This window comes from Podarcis liolepis, assembly GCF_965112155.1.
Source record: "Podarcis liolepis genome assembly, chromosome: 13".
Lineage (NCBI taxonomy): Eukaryota > Metazoa > Chordata > Lepidosauria > Squamata > Lacertidae > Podarcis > Podarcis liolepis.
Window position 1 is genome coordinate 6,818,893 of NC_139573.1, and position 21,113 is coordinate 6,840,005.

The following is a 21,113-nucleotide window of genomic DNA, read 5'->3' on the forward strand; positions in this document are numbered from 1 at the left end:
GTTAGCTAGGGATGATGGGAGTTGTAGTCCCAAAACATCTGGTGGGCCAAGTTTGGCCGTGCCTGATTTAGAGGTTGACCAAGCCTGCCTTGTGGTCTCCAATCCCCTTTTCTTATCCTCCTTCCTGTCTCCAGCAAAACTATAACTCCTTTTCTCTGCCTGCTTTCCTTCCCCGTCAATCAAATCCATCTGCCCATCCTCTGCCTTGCCTGCCTGGACACCTCTCCTTCCGCCCTCTTTCATAAAACTCGCTCGATCTCAGCTACCTGCCTGCCTTCCCCAGTTGTCCTTCCTCGACTCTCCCCTTCCTCCACCCCATCTCAACTCACCTGCTCTTCCTTTCTCACCCAGGAGAACCTCAACAAGCTGATGACCAACCTGCGCTCCACCCACCCTCACTTTGTGCGCTGCATCATCCCCAACGAGACGAAGTCTCCAGGTGAGATCCCAGGTCCCCCTTGTATGATATGCCTTTGGGGCCCCACCGCTCTCCCTCTCTCTTGGACTCCCATCAGTCCAAGCCAGCACGGCCAATGGTCAGGGGTGGTGAGAGCTGTAGTCCTTGCGGAAGGCCTGTAGCTCAGTGGTAGAGCCACCCATAGGCGCCGACTCCATGGGTCAGCCCCCCCAATAATCTCGGGCGCCCTTCCAACAGAGCGCCGCCGCCGTCCCCCGCCTCCTCCTCCTTCGCCAGCCAGCCAGCCGCGCGCCCTAATGGCGGGGGCTTCTGCCTCGCTGCTTCGACTGCCAAGGCACTGCCGGAAATCCCGCGAGAACAGGGGAATCCCGACTGGCCACACCTCCCAGCCAGCCAATCGGCTGGCGGGGGGGCGTGGCTTGCCCTATTTAGGGCCGGAGCCACTTTATTTGAATATTCATGAGCTTATTTATTATTCATGAGCTTTCCCGGGCCCCCCCAATATTTTTTACAAGTCCGCGTCCCTGGAGCCACCTGCCTTGCACACTGAAGGTCGCAGGTTCAATCCCTGGTGTCTCCAATCAGGGTTTCCATTGTAACTGGGGTAACCCCAGTGAGAGAGATTTTTTGAAGTATTTTAAGTGGTTAGGAAATGCTTTTAAATCACTAGATTAAAGTGCTTATGTGGTAGGGACCGATTTCCCCCATTCATGCATCCTTCCCCTTTCTCCGGCCCTCTCAGGTGTGATGGACAACCCCTTGGTCATGCACCAGCTGCGCTGTAACGGGGTGCTGGAGGGGATTCGGATCTGCCGGAAGGGGTTCCCCAACCGGATCCTCTACGGGGACTTCCGTCAAAGGTAGGCTTAACTCTCAAGTGGTGAAGACGGATGATGCTTCAGAAAAGCTGAGAGTGTCACTGGGGGAAGGTACATGAATATGGGGGTGCCCCGAGCGCAATGGGGCAACGTCGGAGGAAAGTTGCCTGCATGGCAGTTCACTGTCAGGGTTATGTTTGCTCAGTTCAAAAAGAAAATGCATCCTGCCTTTTATAGAATCCGAGAATTGTAGATGTCAGGGAACTGACATCGGAGGGAGAGGCGAAGGGGAGGCTCCCAGATGATGCGGGCGAAGGACCCAGCAACAGGGGGAGAAACAGCTCAGTAGAGGGGGAAGCCAATCAGCGCAACACCAGGGATAAAGGGGGGCCGACGGGGGAAGTGGAGAGAGGGCTCCAGGACTCTTCACTGGACATCAGTGAGGAGAGCCCAGGTCCTCTGCTACCCACGCCTTCCCTGCGCAGAAGACTCCCACGCAGTGAGAGGAGGAGGAGACTGGGTGTCAAACAACTTTTATGTTGGAAGAGGTTCAAGAAACGCCCACTGATGGATTCTGCCAGTGACTGAGGCAGCCACCATGAGAAGGGGCTGTGCAGTCAGAAAGTTTTAACAAGGCAAATTAACCGAGAAAGGCACCTGTTTACGCACGAGTAACTCATACCCATTACAGTAGAAGTGGAAGGGACCTTGAAGACCATCTAGTCTAACCCCCTGCGGTGCAGAAATCATAGCTGTACACACAGTCCTGCCTTAGTTGTCAAACGCCCTGGAACTCAGACGTTTTGGCTCCCAAACGCCACAAACCCGGAAGTGATTATTCCGGTTTGCGAACATTCTTTTGGAACCCGAATGTCTGACGGGGCTTCCGTGGCTTCTGGTTAACTGCAGCAGCTTCCTGCAACCAACCAGAAGCCGCGATTTGGTTTTCAAACGTTTTGGAAGTTGAACGGACTTCCGGAACGGATTCCGTTCGACTCCCAAGGCCCGACCGTAAATACATTTATATACCGCTCGATCTCCAACATTTTATCCAAATGTAAAAGGTACTCACGGTACAGTCCTTAAATGATTTTAGCGTTGGAAGAATTGACCGCTAATGCCTCACAGTCTCGCAGCTTCGTACCAGCAAAGGAAGCGTTCTATCCGTTGTGTCGCAGCTCCAACCCCCTCGCTCTCGGAGCTCAAAACAGAGCTTGCCGGGGGGGGGGGGCTTTTGACCCCCGCTGGATCCCACGTCCTCAGAATTTGAGTTTTTTCCTGGGGGTCCGCTACGCTGGAGTGGTTTTCCTCACCTTTGATGTACCGAGATCTCCTCCGACGAAGAGACCCCCGACTGTGATGGCGCGCGCTCAGCTGGAAGCCCCTGATCATCAACATTTTCAGGTGGTTCTGTGGGGAACTTTGAAGTCCTCTTGAACATTCCTACCCAAATCTCTAGTTTCTTGAGATTTAGGCATGGGCCACACCTTTCCAAACTTGCTTTCACAGTCATGAGGACTAGAAAGTTGATGAGAGAGAGAAAGATGAGATTCTCCGGGCCCCAAGTATTCTGCCACAATTTAGTTGTGAAATATACACGGTCCTGGCCTTTGATCTGGGCATCTGCCCACGTTGAGAGGAAAAAGCCTATGGAAGGGAAGCTGTCGGGGGTTATCTAGCGCTGCTTCCTTTCCTCTTCCCCAGATACCGCATCCTGAACCCAGCCGCCATCCCCGAAGGCCAGTTCATCGACAGCAGGAAGGGGGCGGAGAAGCTGTTGAGCTCCCTTGATATCGACCACAACCAGTACAAATTTGGGCACACTAAGGTGAGAGGCGGGATGAGACACTTCCTCACAGGGAAAAGGCGGTGACATCATCATTCTGGGTCGCGCTGTTGATTGGCTCTTCACAACAGAGGAGGCTAGGGCTAATCCTGGGTTGGGGTATGTGTTTTCTCCGCTGTCAAGGTTCCTGGTAAGGTTTGGCTTGGCTGTGACACACAAACACAGGCACAGGACCTAAGCTTCAATATGTACAGAGCAGGGCAAGCGAAATTATATAGGCCCAGTAGCAAATTGGTAACCTGTGCAGGGGTCTGAGCACAGGTTGTTTTTCTTAAAACAAAAACCAACCAACCACAATGCTCTCTTTTTTTGCCCAGGTGTTCTTCAAGGCTGGTCTCCTGGGTCTGCTGGAGGAGATGAGGGACGAGCGTCTCTCCCGCATCATCACCCGCATCCAGGCCCAGTCCCGCGGGGTCCTCGCCAGGATAGAAGTCAGGAAGATCATGGAAAGGAAGTAAGTCCCTTAGTGGATTTCCCCGGAATTTGTAGGTGTGGTTAGATGGGGAATAGCCTGGGCACGTTGGAGCCCTCCGGTTAGAATTAGGGATTAGGCGAGAAATTCAGTCCAGTTCTCATTTAAAAGTGAACCTGCCCAATTCACGGTTACGGAAACTGAAACCTGGTCATCCTTCAAGATTCACAGCTCCCCGAATTTTGCAAATGCCGTTCTCCAGGCAAGTAATGTGCCCCCAAATGCATATAGCAGGGTGAAGTGTGCAGAGAAACGCACGTATTAGTGGAAATAAATACATTAACATGAAGCTATGCATAAAAGGGGGGGTGCAGTCGGCAAAATTGCATACTCTCGCGGTAAACACTCGCTGGTGAATTTTTGCGAGGGATTTTCTAAAAAAAGAACTGCAAACTAATGTGGAGAATTGAACGAGGGGAAATTGGGAGGCTGAGAGACACCAAAATAGACAGACTCACTCCTCCCTTAGTCAGAACTAGGTGGACTCAGGAAACTGCTCACATACAAACTAAGCCTTTCTGTATAATCTTGAGGACTATAAAATTTATGGAAGATTACATTCTCAGGATGTGGAATTCTGTGCTTCCTGCACTGAATGCAACTGCAAAATGGTGGAATAATCCCAACCTTGCTTGTTGCAAGGGAGCCTCCTGTTTCAGGCAGGGCTGCGTGGTCTCCCACTTGGCCAGGTGGCCTTTTCTGTGTTCTGTGCCCTGATGTGTCCTCCCTCACCACGCCACTCCAAACTCTCCCCTTCTCTGATTGGCAGGGAATCGCTGCTGGTGATCCAGTATAACATCCGGTCCTTCATGGTGGTCAAGAACTGGCCTTGGATGAGGCTCTACTTCAAGATCAAGCCTCTGCTGAAGAGCGCAGAGACCGAGAAGGAGATGTTGGCCATGAAAGAGGAGTTTGCCAAGCTGAAGGAGGCTCTGGAGAAGTCGGAGGCCCGGAGGAAGGAGCTGGAGGAGAAGATGGTCTCCCTGCTCCAAGAGAAGAATGACCTCCAGCTGCAAGTGCAGGCTGTAAGTTGGGGCGATGGGGCAACAAAGATATGATTTGACCTTCTCCCTTAACCGCGGGTGGCGCTGTGGGTTAAACCACAAAGCCTAGGACTTGCCGATCAGAAGGTCGGTGGTTCAAATCCCCGTGACGGGCTGAGCTCCCGTTGCTCGGTCCCTGCTCCTGCCAACCTAGCAGTTCGAAAGCACGTCAAAGTGCAAGTAGATAAATAGGTACCGCTCCAGCAGGAAGGTAAACGGCATTTCCGTGTGCTGCTCTGGTTCACCAGAAGCGGCTTAGTCATGCTGGCCACATGACCTGGAAGCTGTCTGCGGACAAACACCGGCTCCCTTGGCCTATAGAGCAAGATGAGTGCTGCAACCCCAGAGTCGGTCACGACTGGACCTAATGGTCAGGGGTCCCTTCACCTTTACCTTTACTTAACCGCGAAAGGCAAAGTGGCTGAAAAGCACCATGAACTCCGGGTTTCACAGTAAAGCCTTGGGCGTGTCTTCTTCCTTTGCCAGGAGCAAGACAACCTTGCAGATGCAGAAGAGCGCTGTGACCAGCTGATCAAGAACAAGATTCAGCTGGAGGCCAAGGTGAAGGAGCAGACGGAGAGGCTGGAGGACGAGGAGGAGATGAACGCCGAGCTGACGGCCAAGAAGCGGAAGCTGGAGGACGAGTGTTCGGAGCTCAAGAAGGACATTGATGACCTGGAGCTGACCCTGGCCAAAGTGGAGAAGGAGAAGCACGCCACGGAGAACAAGGTGAGCGGGGATGGAAGCGAAATCCAAGGAGCTTTTGCTACTATCAGCTGGGTCTGGATTAAGGTTGTCAGCCGGGAGAGTTGATTCTCCAAGAGATTCCTGTGCTGGGTGGACTTAGAGTTTTCTTTTGGGAGTCTCCAACCTTTGTTGTGTTCCATTCAGTGCCACCTTGAATTTTGCCTACATCCACCTTCTTCTTCTTTGGCGATCACTTATAGCCGAGTAAGATTGTCTTCCATAAACACGGTTTTAACAGTGAGTCCGTAAGTGACTGTGGAGGCGAATTCTGGATCCACACGTCCTTCCACAGTGGGGACATTGGTTTCCGGGCAGGAGTTGATCACGGTGAGGGTTTGCCAAATGCACTTTCCTCTTAGCACATTTCTCTCTTTCGTCCTGAGTTCGAGCGTCTTCAAAGCCCATGACCCCTTTGGTAAAGGCTGTTCTCCAGTTGGAGCGCTCACTGGCCAGTGTTTCCCAATTGTCGGTGTTTCATAGAATCATAGAGTTGGAAGAGACCACAAAGGCCATCGAGTCCAACCCCCTGCCAAGCAGGAAACACCATCAGAGCACTCCTGACATATGGTTGTCAAGCCTCTGCTTAAAGACCTCCAAAGAAGGAGACTCCACCAAACTCCTTGGCAGCAAATTCCACTGTCGAACAGCTCTTACTGTCAGGAAGTTCTTCCTAATGTTTAGGTGGAATCTTCTTTCTTGTAGTTTGGATCCATTGCTCCGTGTCCGCTTCTCTGGAGCAGCAGAAAACAACCTTTCTCCCTCCTTTATGTGACATCCTTTTATATATTTGAACATGGCTATCATATCACCCCTTAACCTCCTCTTCTCCAGGCTAAACATGCCCAGCTCCCTTAGCCGTTCCTCATAAGGCATCATTTCCAGGCCTTTGACCATTTTGGTTGCCCTCCTCTGGACACGTTCCAGTTTGTCAGTGTCCTTCTTGAACTGTGGTGCCCAGAACTGGACACAGTATTCCAGGTGAGGTCTGACAAGAGCAGAATACAGTGGCACTATTACTTCCCTTGATCTAGATGCTATACTCCTATTGATGCAGCCCAGAATTGCATTGGCTTTTTTAGCTGCCGCGTCACACTGTTGGCTCATGTCAAGTTTGTGGTCAACCAAGACTCCTAGATCCTTTTCACATGTACTGCTCTCAAGCCAGGTGTCACCCATCTTGTATTTGTGCCTCTCATTTTTTTTGCCCAAGTGCAATACTTTACATTTCTCCCTATTAAAGTTCATCTTGTTTGTTTTGGCCCAGTTCTCTAATCTGTCAAGGTCGTTTTGAAGTGTGATCCTGTCCTCTGGGGTGTTAGCCACCCCTCCCAGTTTGGTGTCATCTGCAAATTTGATCAGGATGCCCTTGAGTCCATCATCCAAACTACATTTTTAAAGATTAAAATCTTTAAAAATCTTTAAAAACATTAAACTACATTTTTAAAGATTTGCCTTGAGATAGTCTTTAAACCTCTTTTGCTGATCACCAGCATTACACTTTCCATTTTTAAGTTGGGAATAGAGTAGTTGCTTTGGAAGACGATAATCAGGCATCCACACAACATGACCAGTCCAATGAGGTTGATGTTGAAGAATCATTGCTTCGACACTGATGAGCTTTGCTTCTTCCACTATGATTACGATTACGATATCTTTATTGTCATTGTCCCTTGTGGAACAATGAAATTGAAAAACTACATAAAAACTAGATAAAACTACCACAAAACTACATAAAACTACATAAAAACTACATAAAACTACTACAAAACTACATAAAACATTCAAAAACCCCTAAGAACTCTAAAACCCCATTTTAAAATACGCTATACTACAGAGACCCTGTAATACACTGGCATTAGTTCACCTGTCTGCCCAAGTGATGTGTAAAAATTTTCTGAGACACTGTTGATGGAATCTTTCGAGGATTCCATCTAATAACTCAAAATTATAATATGCCCATAGGCTAAGAACCTCACAGAGGAGATGGCTGGCCTGGATGAGATCATCGTGAAGCTAACCAAGGAGAAGAAAGCTCTCCAGGAGGCCCACCAGCAAGCCTTGGATGACCTACAAGCTGAGGAAGACAAGGTCAACACCCTTACGAAAGCCAAGGTCAAGTTGGAACAGCAAGTGGACGATGTAAGTGCATCGACTGCAACACTCGCAGGGGAGACAGCCTGTTATTTTTCGCACCTTCCTTGAAGTAGTCGGAGGCATTCAGTGTAGTGAAAAAGCCCCCCACACAAGTACTTTGTTGATCTTAGGAGGAGTAGCAATTCCTTTCTCAGTTTCTGGATTCAGGGTCTCACTGTCTTTGCTCAACAGCTGGAAGGATCGCTGGAGCAAGAGAAGAAAATCCGTATGGACCTGGAACGAGCCAAGAGGAAATTGGAAGGGGACTTGAAGCTGACCCAAGAAAGCATCATGGACCTGGAGAACGACAAGCAGCAGTTGGACGAGAAGCTGAAGAAGTAGGGGTGCTTTAGTTTATCGCCAACTCCCCGCCTCCCTTTTGTTGTGGATAGTTGTTGTTCTACTGCTGCCTGCCTCTCTGTGGTTGGATGTAGCAAGTTGGTTCTTGTCTTCCCCAGGAAAGACTTTGAGCTCAACGCACTCAATGCTAGAATTGAAGATGAGCAATCCTTGGCCATCCAGTTGCAGAAGAAGCTCAAAGAGCTACAGGTAAAAGGTTGATGACAGGGTGGTGTGCGTTGAAGCCAACTTCACTGGTGTGGTCTCTCTCCCCCTTTGTCTGTCTGTCTGTCTGTCTGTCTGTCTGTCTGTCTCTATCTGTGTGTGTGTGTGTGTGTGTGTGTGTGTGTGTGTGTAACTAAGGACCAAAATGAGTCATATTTTTGGGCAGAGGATAGCTGCATCCAACAGAGCAATAACTTTCGAGAAATTCTGTACCTCCAATACCTGCTGTGAGGAATGGGGATGTTATTAGCAACCATGTTAGCTTTACATTCTGCTCAGTTTTCTGCCATTTTTTTTTAAACTCACAAACCTCTCGCATTTAAATTATATGCATTTCCCTCTAAAATATACACGTTTGCATGCACTTTCCTACGAAATGCATTTCTGGATGCAACCTTACGAGCTGAGAATTGCATCGTTCATTCACTCCGAAGGATACAGTCGTAACTTGGATCCCGAACGCCCTGGAACTCGGACGCTTTGGCTCCCAAACACTGCAAACCCGGAAGTGATTGTTCTGGTTTACAAATGTTCTTTTGGAACCTGAACGTCCAACGGGGCTTCCGGGGCTTCTGATTGGCTGCAGGAGCTTCCTGCAGCCAATCAGAAGCCACAGTTTGGTTTTTGAACATTTTGGAAGTCAGAACGGATTCTGTTTGACTTCCAAGGTACGACTGTAACTGTGTTCCGATCCATGTATTAGTCTAGGAAGTGCAAATTGGGTCAGTCCACTTAAAGATTTAGATTGAATGGAATCCTCCAGTGCCCCTAGATGTTATTGACCTTTGAACCTCCATGGAAGCTTCACGAATCTGGATCTAGGCCTGGGCTTTTGAAATGGAGGCCGCCGACAGAATTCCTGGAGCGTGCTTTTCTGGATCTTGCTGACAGAATGTCTCCCTCCTTCCCTGGTCCAGGCGCGGATTGAGGAGCTGGAAGAGGAGCTGGAGGCGGAGCGCACAGCCCGGGCCAAGGTTGAGAAGCAGCGCTCCGACCTCTCGCGGGAGCTGGAGGAGATCAGCGAGCGGCTGGAGGAGGCCGGCGGGGCCACGTCCGTGCAGATTGAGCTGAACAAGAAGCGGGAGGCGGAATTCCAGAAGATGCGCCGCGACCTGGAGGAGGCGACTCTGCAGCACGAGGCCACGGCGGCCACGCTCCGCAAGAAGCACGCCGACTCGGCGGCAGAGCTGGGGGAGCAGATCGACAACCTGCAGCGCGTAAAACAGAAGCTGGAGAAGGAGAAGAGCGAGTTGAAGTTGGAGCTGGACGATGTCGCCTCCAACATGGAGCAGCTGCTGAAAGCCAAGGTTCTAAGCCAAAGAATGGGGGCGGGGTTTGTTTGGGGTGGGGCAAGGCAGGTGATGTCATGGTCTGAGGGCGGAGTCACAGTTTGCGGCAGGGTTATAGCACGGCGGGAGAACAACCTGGAGACATCGAACCGGTTGATTTGGACTGGGATACAAAGATAGGGAGGGGATGAGATTCGGAGGGAGCACCCTTCATTCCAGAATTAAAATTAAAATTGTTCCCTCCTCTGACTGGGTGCTGCTACTCTCCATTCACCGCTACATTTATTCCTCTCCTCTCGCCGTTGGGTTTCAGGCCAACCTGGAGAAAATGTGCCGCACCTTTGAGGACCAAATGAACGAGCACCGGGCCAAGTCTGAGGAGAGTCAGCGAATGGTCCACGACCTCACCTCTCAGCGAGCTAAGCTCCAGACTGAGAATGGTGAGTAGAGAAGGCTGATGCACGTTCATACGACTTCTTTTTCATGGAGATTGAATTTAGGACATTTTGCACGCGAGGCAGGTGCTCTACCATTGAGCTAAAACCCCTCTCCCATAGCTTGGTGGCTGGCCCTCCCAGACAGTTTTCTGGTTTAGCCATTTCTCCTCCATCTTTGCTCAGATGCAACCAGGTTCCCACCTACCTAAACTTCCATTCATCCGTCCATCCATTCAAAGTTTTCTTTCTTTTCTTCCTTCCTGCCACGCCCTACTTTCATCACCCCTCCCTCTTTTCCCCTTCTTTCAAAATGATTGCTCGTACAGTGGTTCCTCGGATCTCGAACGTAATTCATTCCGGAAGACCGTTCGAGTTCCGAAACGTTTGACAACTGAGGCACAAAGGGCGACCTGCAAATTCAATTGAGGAAATTGAAAAACACGCAGCGGAAGCCGTTCGACTTCCGAGGTGCGTCCAAAAACAGAAGCATTTACTTCCAGGTTTTCGACGTTCAGGTTCCGAAACATTCGTCAACGGAGACATTCGAGAAACGAGGTACCATTGTACCATTTTCATTTACAGTGGTACCTCGGGTTACAGACGGTTCAGGTTACAGACGCTTCAGGTTACAGACTCCGCTAACCCATAAATAGTACCTTGGGTTAAGAACTTTGCTTCAGGATGAGAACAGAAATCGCGCAGCAGCAGCGCACCAGCAGCGGGAGGCCCCATTAGCTAAAGTGGTACCTCAGGTTAAGAACAGTTTCAGGTTAAGAACGGACTTCCGGAACGAATTAGGTTCTTAACCAGAGGTACCACTGTACTTTCCAAGCTAAAAACCAACATTCTGATGTTCCTCCCCACTCCAAAAGAAACCTTGAATACATAAATGACCCAAGCTACCCTTCATGCCTTAACTCTTAACCCTGCAGGGAGGAGGGGGAACCAGCTAGCCACTAACTTCTATTTTTTTTAAAAAAAACCTAGTCCACCTAATTTGGTGTTCATCTTCGATGGCACCCTCTGCAGAGCATTTTCTGAAGAGAAGCGTGTAGAGACAGACACTGTCAGCCTGTGGGGTCCCTGTTCAACATGGCTGCCGATTCCGATGACAAAACTCCCCGAGATAATGGATTCCTCCGCCCCAACTCTTCTCCCTAGGTGAATTATCCCGCCAGATGGATGAGAAGGACGCTTTGATCAACCAGCTGACGCGAGGGAAGCTGACGTACACCCAGCAACTGGAAGATCTGAAGAGGCAACTGGAAGAAGAAGCTAAGGTAAGGGGGACGCAAAGAGGTTTGGGAAGGAAGTCCACAGGACTCAACGCGAAGGGTAGATACTGGTCCTGTCAGGACTGACGGTCACTGAGGCCACGTGGCTGTTCCCTTCCCCTCAGGCCAAGAATGCTCTGGCCCATGCGCTGCAGTCGGCCCGCCATGACTGCGACCTTATGAGGGAGCAGTATGAGGAAGAAACGGAGGCCAAAGCGGAGCTTCAGCGCTCGCTGTCGAAGGCCAATTCCGAGGTGGCGCAGTGGAGGACCAAGTACGAGACTGATGCCATCCAGAGGACGGAGGAGCTGGAGGAAGCCAAGTAAGTGGGGCGGAGGGCAATGAGACCCACAACTCGCCTCACCTCACAACCACAGGCCTGTTGCACCACCCACCCTTTCCCACCCTTGTATGTTCAAGTTGAAACAATGCAATACAGTGGTACCTCTGGTTGCGAACGGGATCCGTTTCGGAGCCCCATTCTCAACATGAGCAGAATGCAACCCGCGTCTGCGTGGGTCGCGATTTGCCGCTTCTGCGCATGCGTGTGATGTCATTTTGAGCGTCTGCGCATGCGTGAGCGGCGAAACCCGGAAGTAACCCTTTCCGGGTTGCTGCGGGACGCAACCTGAAAATATTTAACCTGAAGCAAACGTAACAAGAGGTATGACTGTAAAGGGGGGAAATGCAATTGAAACAACAAAAACACGTAGAACGGTAAAACCGTCCCAGCCGAAAACAGGACAGTCGATTCAGCAAAAGAAATGGGTCTCGTAAAACAAAATAGGTGAAAGTAAAGAGGTGTGTACAGCGAAAGCCGTACATTGAAGATGCTAGGCTCTGTGAGGAGGGAATTCAATGGCTTAAGGGCTGCCACAGAGAAAGTTCTTGCCCTGCATTTTAGAGGGTAGACCAAGTACCAAGGGGTCTGCCAATCTCAACACCTGAGAGAGTCTTTAGGGACGGAGGCCATCTTTCTTGAGGCCTAAGTGGCCTAGGGTTTTAGACGGCACTACGAGATCCTTGAATTGGGGCTGGAATCCAACCGTTTTGACTCCAGCCCAAATTTAATTCCTCCAGAGGAGTTGTGGTTTTAAGCAAAGCAGGAGGGGTGAGCCCCTTCTGATTATCTCCTTTCCTTAAGCCCCAAATCCTTGTCATGGATTTGGGCTCCTTCCACGTCCATTGGCTTATGGTGCCTGTCATCTTGACCCGTTTGTGTGTCAGGAAGAAGCTGGCGCAGCGCCTGCAAGACGCCGAAGAGGCGGTGGAGGCCGTGAACGCCAAGTGCTCCTCGCTGGAGAAAACCAAGCACCGCCTGCAGAACGAGATCGAAGACCTCATGGTGGACGTGGAGCGCTCAAACGCGGCCGCAGCTGCCCTGGACAAGAAGCAGAGGAACTTCGACAAAGTACGGCGGGAAAAGTGGAGGGAATGATCCGGAAGGGTTGGGTTGGGGACAGCTGTGGGTACCCCAGTTCTGCTTGGTGGGGATACTGGGCCGTACTGGACGCTTGTGAAGCTCAGCTCACGTCTGCGCCACATGCTCTTAACTCACGTTAACCAGTACGCCACAACGGCTTGGCTTCAAGGGCGTCCGTTTGCTCGTTGTTGGGAGCAGCGGGCCTAGGAGTGCCTCAAGAAATAGCTATTCTCAAACCTTACTCTCTCCGCTTCTCCATCACCCACCGCAGCTCCTGTCAGAGTGGAAGCAGAAGTACGAGGAGTCCCAGACGGAGCTGGAGTCGTCGCAGAAGGAGGCCCGTTCTCTCAGCACCGAGCTCTTCAAGCTGAAGAACGCCTACGAGGAGTCGCTGGAGCACCTGGAGACCTTCAAGAGGGAGAACAAGAACTTGCAAGGTGAGCCTTTTTCTCCCTCAGGGGCCAATCGTCCCGTGCCCCGAACGATACCCGCTCCTGTCGGATGCCACCTGACTCCCTACCTTTTTGCTGTTCCCGGCAGAGGAGATTTCCGACCTCACAGAGCAGCTTGGATCCAGCGGCAAGACCATCCACGAGCTCGAGAAAGTGCGGAAGCAACTCGACGCGGAGAAGATGGAGTTGCAGGCGGCTCTGGAGGAGGCTGAGGTGAGGAGGGCCTTTGGCTGTGATCCAAAAGCGACACTGCGGCCATCTTGTTTTTCAGTTGGCCTTTCCATCTTCCTCTTTCCATTCCCTCCTATTCATTTCATCCTCCCCTCACGATCTTTCGCCTACAGATGTACAAATGTCCTCTCTGTCAGGCCTTTCTCTCCTCGCCCCTATTTTCATCTGAGGAATGCGGGAGGACATGGCATGACCTTGTTCCTTTCCCTCTACCCTATATCTCCCTCCACGATCCAGGCCTCTCTGGAGCACGAGGAGGGCAAGATCCTGCGGGCCCAGCTGGAGTTCAACCAGATCAAGGCCGACATCGAGCGCAAGCTAGCCGAGAAGGACGAGGAGATGGAGCAGGCCAAGCGCAACCACTTGAGGATGGTGGACTCGCTCCAGGCCTCCCTCGACGCCGAGACCCGCAGCCGCAACGAGGCGCTGAGGGTCAAGAAGAAGATGGAGGGCGACCTCAACGAGATGGAGATCCAGCTCAGTCACGCCAACCGCATTGCGGCCGAGGCGCAGAAGCAAGTCAAAACCTTGCAGGGATACCTCAAGGTAACACCAGAAAGTTCAGTCTTCTTGTCCCCAGTGGGGTGAAGCCCCCTTCAGTTTGTACCTCATCTCTCCCTCCCCACAACCCCTGCCTTCATCTTGCCCCCCTTCTTCTTTTTCTATAATTTTTATTAAATTTTCTGTTTCACATTTTATAATATTCATTTAAACAACCTTAAAATATCAGTGACTTCCCTTCTTCTCTTTCCACGGCTCATTTCGCATAACATAAATCCTTGCATATTTTATATCAACTATTCAGTATTCCATTATTACAGCCATCAAAACTTATTTACACCATTTAATTTATCTTAATGCTGCCCACGGTTTCAAACATACCCAATTCCCCCCCATATATTCAAGAAACGTTTTCTAATCTTTTATAAATGTATGTTCTTCTTGTTCTCTTATTCTATATGTTAAGTCTGCAAGCTGCACATATTCCATCATTTTAAGCTGCCATTCTTCTTTAGCTGGAGCCTCGCTCATTTTCCATTTTGGGGCTAACAAAACACGGGCCGCCGTAGTGGCATACATAAATAACCTTTTTTTGACACCTGGGAATTTCCATCTGAATTATCCCCAACAAAAAGGACTCTGGGTTTTTTGGGGTTTTTTTTTTGAAAAGTACTTTTAAACATTTTTTTCAATTCATTGTGAATTATTTCCCAATGCTCTTTTACCCTTTTTCAGGTCCACCACACATGATGGACCGCAGCCTCAGTCTCACTGCATCTCCAGCACTTATCTCGACTCCCTCCTTTTCCCTCCCAGGACACCCAGATACAGTTGGACGACGCCGTCCGAGCCAACGAGGACCTGAAAGAGAACATCGCCATTGTGGAGCGGAGGAACAACCTGCTGCAGGCGGAGCTGGAGGAGCTGCGTGCCGTGGTGGAGCAGACGGAGCGGGCCCGAAAGCTGGCGGAGCAGGAGCTGATAGAAACCAGCGAGAGAGTACAGCTCCTCCACACGCAAGTAAGAGCAGCCTCAGAAGCAAGGCTGTTACTGAACCTCCGGGATTGGGATCAGCCGAGAAACAGAAAATTTCTGCCCTCAGACATCCCCTCCTATTATGTACATTTTCGCGATTCCTCAGTATACAGTGGTGCCCCGCAAGACGAACACCTCGCGAGATGAAAAACTCGCAAGACGAAAGGTTTTTTTGTTTTCGAGTTGCTTCGCAAGACGAATTTCCCTATGGGCTTGCTTCGCAAAACGAAGCTTGCCCCCGCACCCCGGACCTCTTTTGAAGCAAGGGGCGGCAGGGAGAAGATCGCTTCTCCCCGTTGCCAGCCCCACAATCTCCGGGGACAGAGGGGAAGGCGCCCCCGCGCCTTCCCCTCTCTCCCCGGACCCCTTTTGAACCAAGGGGCGGCAACGGGGAGAAGCGATTCTCCCTGCTGCCCCTTCCCTGGCTTTAAAACAGGTCCGGGGACAGAGGGGAAGGCCCGCGGTGCTTCCCCTCTGTCCCCGGACGGTCTCCATAGGAACGCATTGATTGATTTTCAATGCATTCCTATGGGAAACCGTGCTTCGCAAGACGAAAAACTCACAAGAAAAAACTTGCGGAATGAATTAATTTCGTCTTGCGAGGCACCACTGTAGTGGCATTCGCAGGAGTGACTTAATACTCATCCTGCATTTGTAAGAAATCGGTACTTTAGTGTGGCAGCACCTTATGCTTCGGAACTCCCTGCCGATTGACACCAGGGTGCGGCCTTCCCTGTGCTCTTTCCGGCGCCTGCTTAGAATCATTTTTGTTTACACAGGCCTACTCACTTATGGAGCATGTTAATTGGGGTTTGTTTGTTTTTAGCTTACAGCTGTTTTTAATTAATAGTAGGATTTTTTTCAAAAAATAGCTGTTTTTAACTCTTTATGACTGATAATTTTATTGTTTTATTGTTTTTGCAAACTGCTCTGAGGTGCTTTATTTTTATTTTATTTTAAATCAAGTGGTGCATAACTTTAATGAAATAAATACCATATTTTTCCGTGTATAAGGCTAGGTTTCCCCCCTCAAAAATAATGTACAAAATTTGGGGGTGTCTTATACATGGATAGATCTCTCCCCCCCCCATTTTCTTAAACGGGAGTCCCCAAAAATAGGGGGAGTCTTATACATGGGGACGGGAAAATACAGTAACTTCTCATTAATCGAGGCATCAGGGCATCCAAACTGGGGCCCTCCCTGGTGCGGCCACGCAGCCCTGACCTCACCGACACCTCGGCAGTGATGCCACTGCTATTGCCACAGCTCTTCCCTGCCCGGTGAGCTGCTCCTGGGCTTTCTAGAACGTTCTGAGCAGAGACCAGCATTCACCGTATAATCCTAATGTTTTTACCACTGCCTCAGGAGTGGTGTGGGGCAATGGATTTATGGATTGACCAGTAGCAGAAGCTTGGGATGGCAAGCACGGACCGGAGTCGGGAGATGATTTCTTAGCTGCGGAAGAATGTTTGTTTATTCGGCTTTACGCCCATCATAAAGCACAACACAACAAAAGAAATCAAATAAAACAGCGGGCTCGTACAAGCCACAAATAATATAACACAATTCACAGCTCACAAGGACAGATATTAACAATTCAAAAGAAAAAATTAAGCTTAAGATTAAAATTTTAGGCACTACACTAAAATCAATATCTGATGTCATTGTAGGAAATTCTTATAACTATCAATAATCCGCTAACATTCCTTTCCGTCTCTTGTACGAGAGAACGGCTGTTAGGAATTTAGCAACCTGTAAGGTAATATAGGGATCCACATCTTGAAGAACCCAGGCAAGCTGTAGGTCTACTGGTTTGTCAGCCATAGGCTGGATTATGGAGTTTAGTATACTAGCACGAGCTGAACTGTACATAGGGCAGATAAACATAACATGATGTAGGGATTCAGATGTTTTCATTTCACAAGCACACGTTGAAGGGACTTGGCCCTTGGTGAATCTATGTCTCAGCACGTTTGTTGGAAAAACATTGAACCTAGCTCTAATGAAGGCATATTGGTGAGACGCTGCCATGAGCGATGTTAAGTAGGACGGAGCACGGTAGATAGGGGTTATGCCGAAATTTAACGGCGAGCAGGCTCCACCACCAGCTAAGAAATTTTGGTATAGCTCCACGTCATCCATTTCTTAGCTGGGGGAGATGGTAGCAGTGCCACAGGCTGCCAGAGAAACATCTGGGTTGTGGGGAAGGGGCAAGCGCAGGCCCTCAGAAAGGAAGCCGCACCTAGGAAGGCCCTCTTTCCCCACGACGCTGGTCGGCCACTCCTGCCTCTGGTGTGGGGGAATGGACTTTCCGTCCATAGAAGATTCCAGAAACCATGAGACCAGCGTGCTGTGGGATTTCTTAGGATGGTTCAGAAATTGGGGAGTGGGGGCTACGAGGTCTAGAAAGAGTGGCTGCCTTTGCCTCAGGCTATGAAGCCGTTTTCTGAGGTCATATTTCGGCAGCTCCTCCTATTTCTCCGGTGGCCAGCAGCCCTAGATCAAAAAAACCCCACGGTGTATTTGTTTCACAGAACACCAGCCTCATCAACCAGAAAAAGAAGATGGAGTCCGACCTGTCCCAGCTGCAGACGGAGGTGGAGGAGGCAATTCAGGAGTGCAGGAACGCTGAGGAGAAGGCCAAGAAGGCCATCACGGACGTGAGTGGAATGAGAGATGCGCTCTTCTTCTTCTCCATGGAAGCAGTGGCTCCAACCTGGAAGGGTTCCTTATGAACATGGAAACCTGCCTCAAACCATTGGTCCATTGAGCTCAGTGTTGTCTACACTGACCGGCAGGGTTTAGACAGACGAGAAGCATTTGCACTAAGGTTATTTATTAGGAGCTGCCTCAACTGCACACTACAACACGGGCAGGTGACCCGCGGCCCTGACCTCATCATGTGCGGCCCCCAACAGCTCCCAAAAGCTGATCCATCTTCCCTTCCTTCCTGTTAACGTCCTTGCTTTTTCTAGGTTATTCCTAGTGTTTCCCCCCACTTTCTATGTAGTTTCAAAACAGCTGGAAGGTGCATTGCTTTATTTGATTAAAATAACTTGATGGGATCTTTTTTTAAAAAACTATTCCCCGTTTTATATGGCAAAGGTTTATTTTGGCCCATCATTCTGAGAACAAACGCATAGATTTCAGTCATCTGTGTGCGCGTCCGCTGAAGCACACTAAAGTCAGAAAGGAATTTTGTTCATTTGCTGTAGTTCTGTTGTATAGTTACTTTCCTGAGAGTAGCAACATTTAACTCAGTGGCGCTTCGTTCTGAGTTGAATTTTCGCAGGACCAGGAATTCTAATCTGAGGTAGCCATGGTGAAAATTGAAGCAGAGCTGGTTTTTTTCTTTTCTTTTTCTGGATTAAAAAAAAAAGCCTATTTTCGTTGCTGGCTTCACCCACCAGCAGTTCTGCCCATTGCCAGCATGCGGACTCCTTAAGGAATGCAGCCCTGACAGAAAAAATGTTGCCCCCCCCCCACCCAGAACACTGTATTCTTCCCCCACTAGTAGAACCATGTTTAGTGAGGATAATGAGAGCATATCCCAGAATTCACTTTTTCCTTTGATTTATTGAGAGGAGGAAGGAGCCATCCTCTCTGTGGTGGAAAATGAGGAGAGGCCTGTTAGTCACATTGACAGAATACAGTGGTACGTCGGTTTTCGAACACAATCTGTTCTGGAAGACCGTTCGAGTTCTGAAATGTTCGAAAACCGAAAACTCAATAGCCGACAGCTAGGCCTCAGGATCTTGCATTCAGTGGAAGCCGCATGGCATGTTCGACTTCCAAGCATGGCTGTCAACTTTTCCCTTTTCTTGCAAGGAATCCTGTTCGGAATAAGGGAATTTCCCTTAAAAAAACGTTGACAGCTACGCTTCTGAGGCATGTTTGAAAACTGAAGTATTTACTTCTGGGTTTAGGGCGTTCGTAAACCGAAATGTTCATCAACGGAGACATTCAAAAACCGAGGTACCACTGTAAGTGGTCCAGGGATATAAAGAAGAGTACGGGCTCCGGGTGGCGCTGTGGGTTAAACCACTGAGCCTAGGGCTTCCTGATCAGAAGGTTGGCAGTTCAAATCCCCACGATGGGGTGAGCTCCCGTTATTCGGTCCTTGCTCCTGCCAACCTTGCAGTTTGAAAGCACATCAAAGTACAAGTAGATAAATAGGTACCGCTCTGGCGGGAAGGTAAACGGCGTTTCTGTGCGCTGCTCTGGTTCGCCAGAAGCAGCTTAGTCATGCTGGCCACGGAAGCTGTACGCCGGCTCCCTCGGCCAGTAAAGCGAGATGAGCGCCACAACCTCAGAGTCGGCCACGACTGGACCTAATGGTCAGGGGTCCCTTTACCTTTACAGTTATGCGCTCCTGCCCCCTTCACCTCCTCCCCTCGGGATTTTTAAGGCCAGCGTTGGGTTTGCCAGGCTGAGGTAATTCTCTGCATTCTCTCTGCTTCCTCCAGGCGGCCATGATGGCGGAGGAGCTGAAGAAGGAGCAGGACACCAGCGCTCACCTGGAGAGGATGAAGAAGAACATGGAGCAGACCATCAAGGACCTGCAGCTGCGGCTGGACGAGGCAGAACAGCTGGCCCTGAAGGGCGGCAAGAAGCAGCTGCAGAAGCTGGAGGCCCGAGTGCGGGAGCTGGAGAACGAGCTGGAGATGGAGCAGAAGCGCAATGCTGAGAACGTCAAGGGCATGCGCAAGTGCGAGAGGCGCATCAAGGAGCTCACCTACCAGGTGCGGGGGCTCACAGACCTCCTTTCTATGCAGAACAGCATCTAGTTGAGCCATGTTTCAATCTAACTGCATTCCGAGCAAGTAGCCTCCAGAACACATTGTCAGCGCCACCCCCCACCCCCGATTGCTAGTGGCTTGGCTCAGGGATCTGGAAAGATCTAGAATCAGGATGGCGATCTCGCCAAGCTTAAGATCACCTAATCGAACTGTTGGCATACAAAATCTAATGAAGAGCTGCGTTGCTCTGTGATCTTCGAATAACAGGGAGAGTTGAAACTAGTTGAGAATTCAGAGGTACAGTGGTACCTCGGGTTAAGAACTTAATTCGTTCCGGAGGTCCGTTCTTAACCTGAAACTGTTCTTAACCTGAAGCACCACTTTAGCTAATGGGGCCTCCTGCTGCTGCCATGCCGCCAGAGCACGATTTCTGTTCTCATCCTGAAGCAAAGTTCTTAACCCAAGGTACTATTTCTGGATTAGCGGAGTCTGTAACCTGAAGCGTATGTAACTTGAAGCGTATGTAACCTGAGGTACCACTGTAATATCTTCTCCTGAAAATGAAAATTCAGGTGTGTTGCACTGAAAATGTACACCTGACATGAATTAATACATGTAACTTATTAGGTTAGCCAGACATGAATTAATAAATGTAACTTATTAGGTCAGCCAGATGTTGCAGGAGACAGGTGGATTTGTTTAGGAACGGCTTCTGGAACCAAGCATGGTTTTTTGATTAAATTCTAGAGAGGAAAAATGTCTCTGGAACAGTGAACTCAATAGTGCCCCCCCTCACCAGACATAACCACACACAGTGTGGAGATCAAAATACTGATACTGAAGAAGTGTGCTTGCACACGAAAGCTCATACCAAGAACTAACTTAGTTGGTCTTTAAGGTGCTACTGGAAGGAATTTTTTATTTTGACTATGGCAGACCAACACGGCTACCTATCTGTAACTGGATGTATGTATGTTGTTCTGTATGGGGCAATGACAATAAAGATTATCGTATCTGCCACCTGAGGCAAATGCTGATTGCTGCCTAATGGTAAGGCCAGCTCTAGGATGCAATGCGAGCAGGAACGAAAGTCATTTAGGAATGGATGTATGGGGGAAGAATCAGTTCTGGGTGAGTCCAGCAGGGAAAGGAAACTAAGAAGGCCTGTTTCGGTTTTTGAAAACCTAAGAAAACCTTGTTTCAGTTTTTGAATAGTTTGGTAGCCGTCTACGGCTGCTGGGTAAAGTTTGTTCCTTCTAATCCAGCCTCCGTGGACCATTTGCAGTCCTGCAAATACTACATGGGAGGTGGCAAATCTGTAAACCCAGCAGTGTGTGTCAGTTTCCTTCTTCAGCTAAATAACCTGCCTGTCTCTCCTTTCTTTCATTTTGTGCTGTAGACGGAGGAGGACCGGAAAAACCTCGTCCGTCTCCAAGATCTGGTGGATAAACTCCAGTTGAAAGTCAAGGCTTACAAGAGGCAGGCTGAAGAAGCGGTAAGCACGCAACCATCAGGGCTGGCATCCTTCAGCCCCGGGTCGCCGTCCTCATATGGTGTTGGACTACAACTCCCATCAGCCCTAGCCAGTTTAGCCGACGGTCAGTGATGATGGAAGATGTAGTCAAAGCAACATCTGGGGGACCCAAGGCTGAGGAACACTCTCCTAGGCTCCCTCTGCCTCCTTGACACC

At 49.8% G+C, this 21,113-nt stretch overlaps 1 protein-coding gene across 3 annotated transcripts in view; it reads left to right on the top strand.

Annotated features, from left to right (window-relative positions):
* Positions 1-21,113, top strand: part of MYH7 (myosin heavy chain 7) — a 44,393-nt gene that overhangs the window by 20,412 nt on the left and 2,868 nt on the right. For all 3 annotated transcript variants that reach the window (XM_083472449.1, XM_083472451.1, XM_083472450.1), the window contains exons 18-38: positions 352-439; positions 1,161-1,278; positions 2,941-3,064; positions 3,400-3,536; positions 4,324-4,579; positions 5,084-5,326; positions 7,307-7,483; positions 7,670-7,815; positions 7,936-8,026; positions 8,959-9,348; positions 9,644-9,770; positions 10,929-11,047; positions 11,167-11,363; positions 12,269-12,452; positions 12,736-12,901; positions 13,005-13,129; positions 13,385-13,693; positions 14,465-14,668; positions 17,219-17,344; positions 19,151-19,426; positions 20,823-20,918. In XM_083472449.1, the coding sequence (XP_083328575.1) occupies positions 352-439; positions 1,161-1,278; positions 2,941-3,064; positions 3,400-3,536; positions 4,324-4,579; positions 5,084-5,326; positions 7,307-7,483; positions 7,670-7,815; positions 7,936-8,026; positions 8,959-9,348; positions 9,644-9,770; positions 10,929-11,047; positions 11,167-11,363; positions 12,269-12,452; positions 12,736-12,901; positions 13,005-13,129; positions 13,385-13,693; positions 14,465-14,668; positions 17,219-17,344; positions 19,151-19,426; positions 20,823-20,918 (3,699 nt within the window). The remainder of the gene's footprint in view (positions 1-351; positions 440-1,160; positions 1,279-2,940; positions 3,065-3,399; positions 3,537-4,323; positions 4,580-5,083; positions 5,327-7,306; positions 7,484-7,669; positions 7,816-7,935; positions 8,027-8,958; positions 9,349-9,643; positions 9,771-10,928; positions 11,048-11,166; positions 11,364-12,268; positions 12,453-12,735; positions 12,902-13,004; positions 13,130-13,384; positions 13,694-14,464; positions 14,669-17,218; positions 17,345-19,150; positions 19,427-20,822; positions 20,919-21,113) is intronic.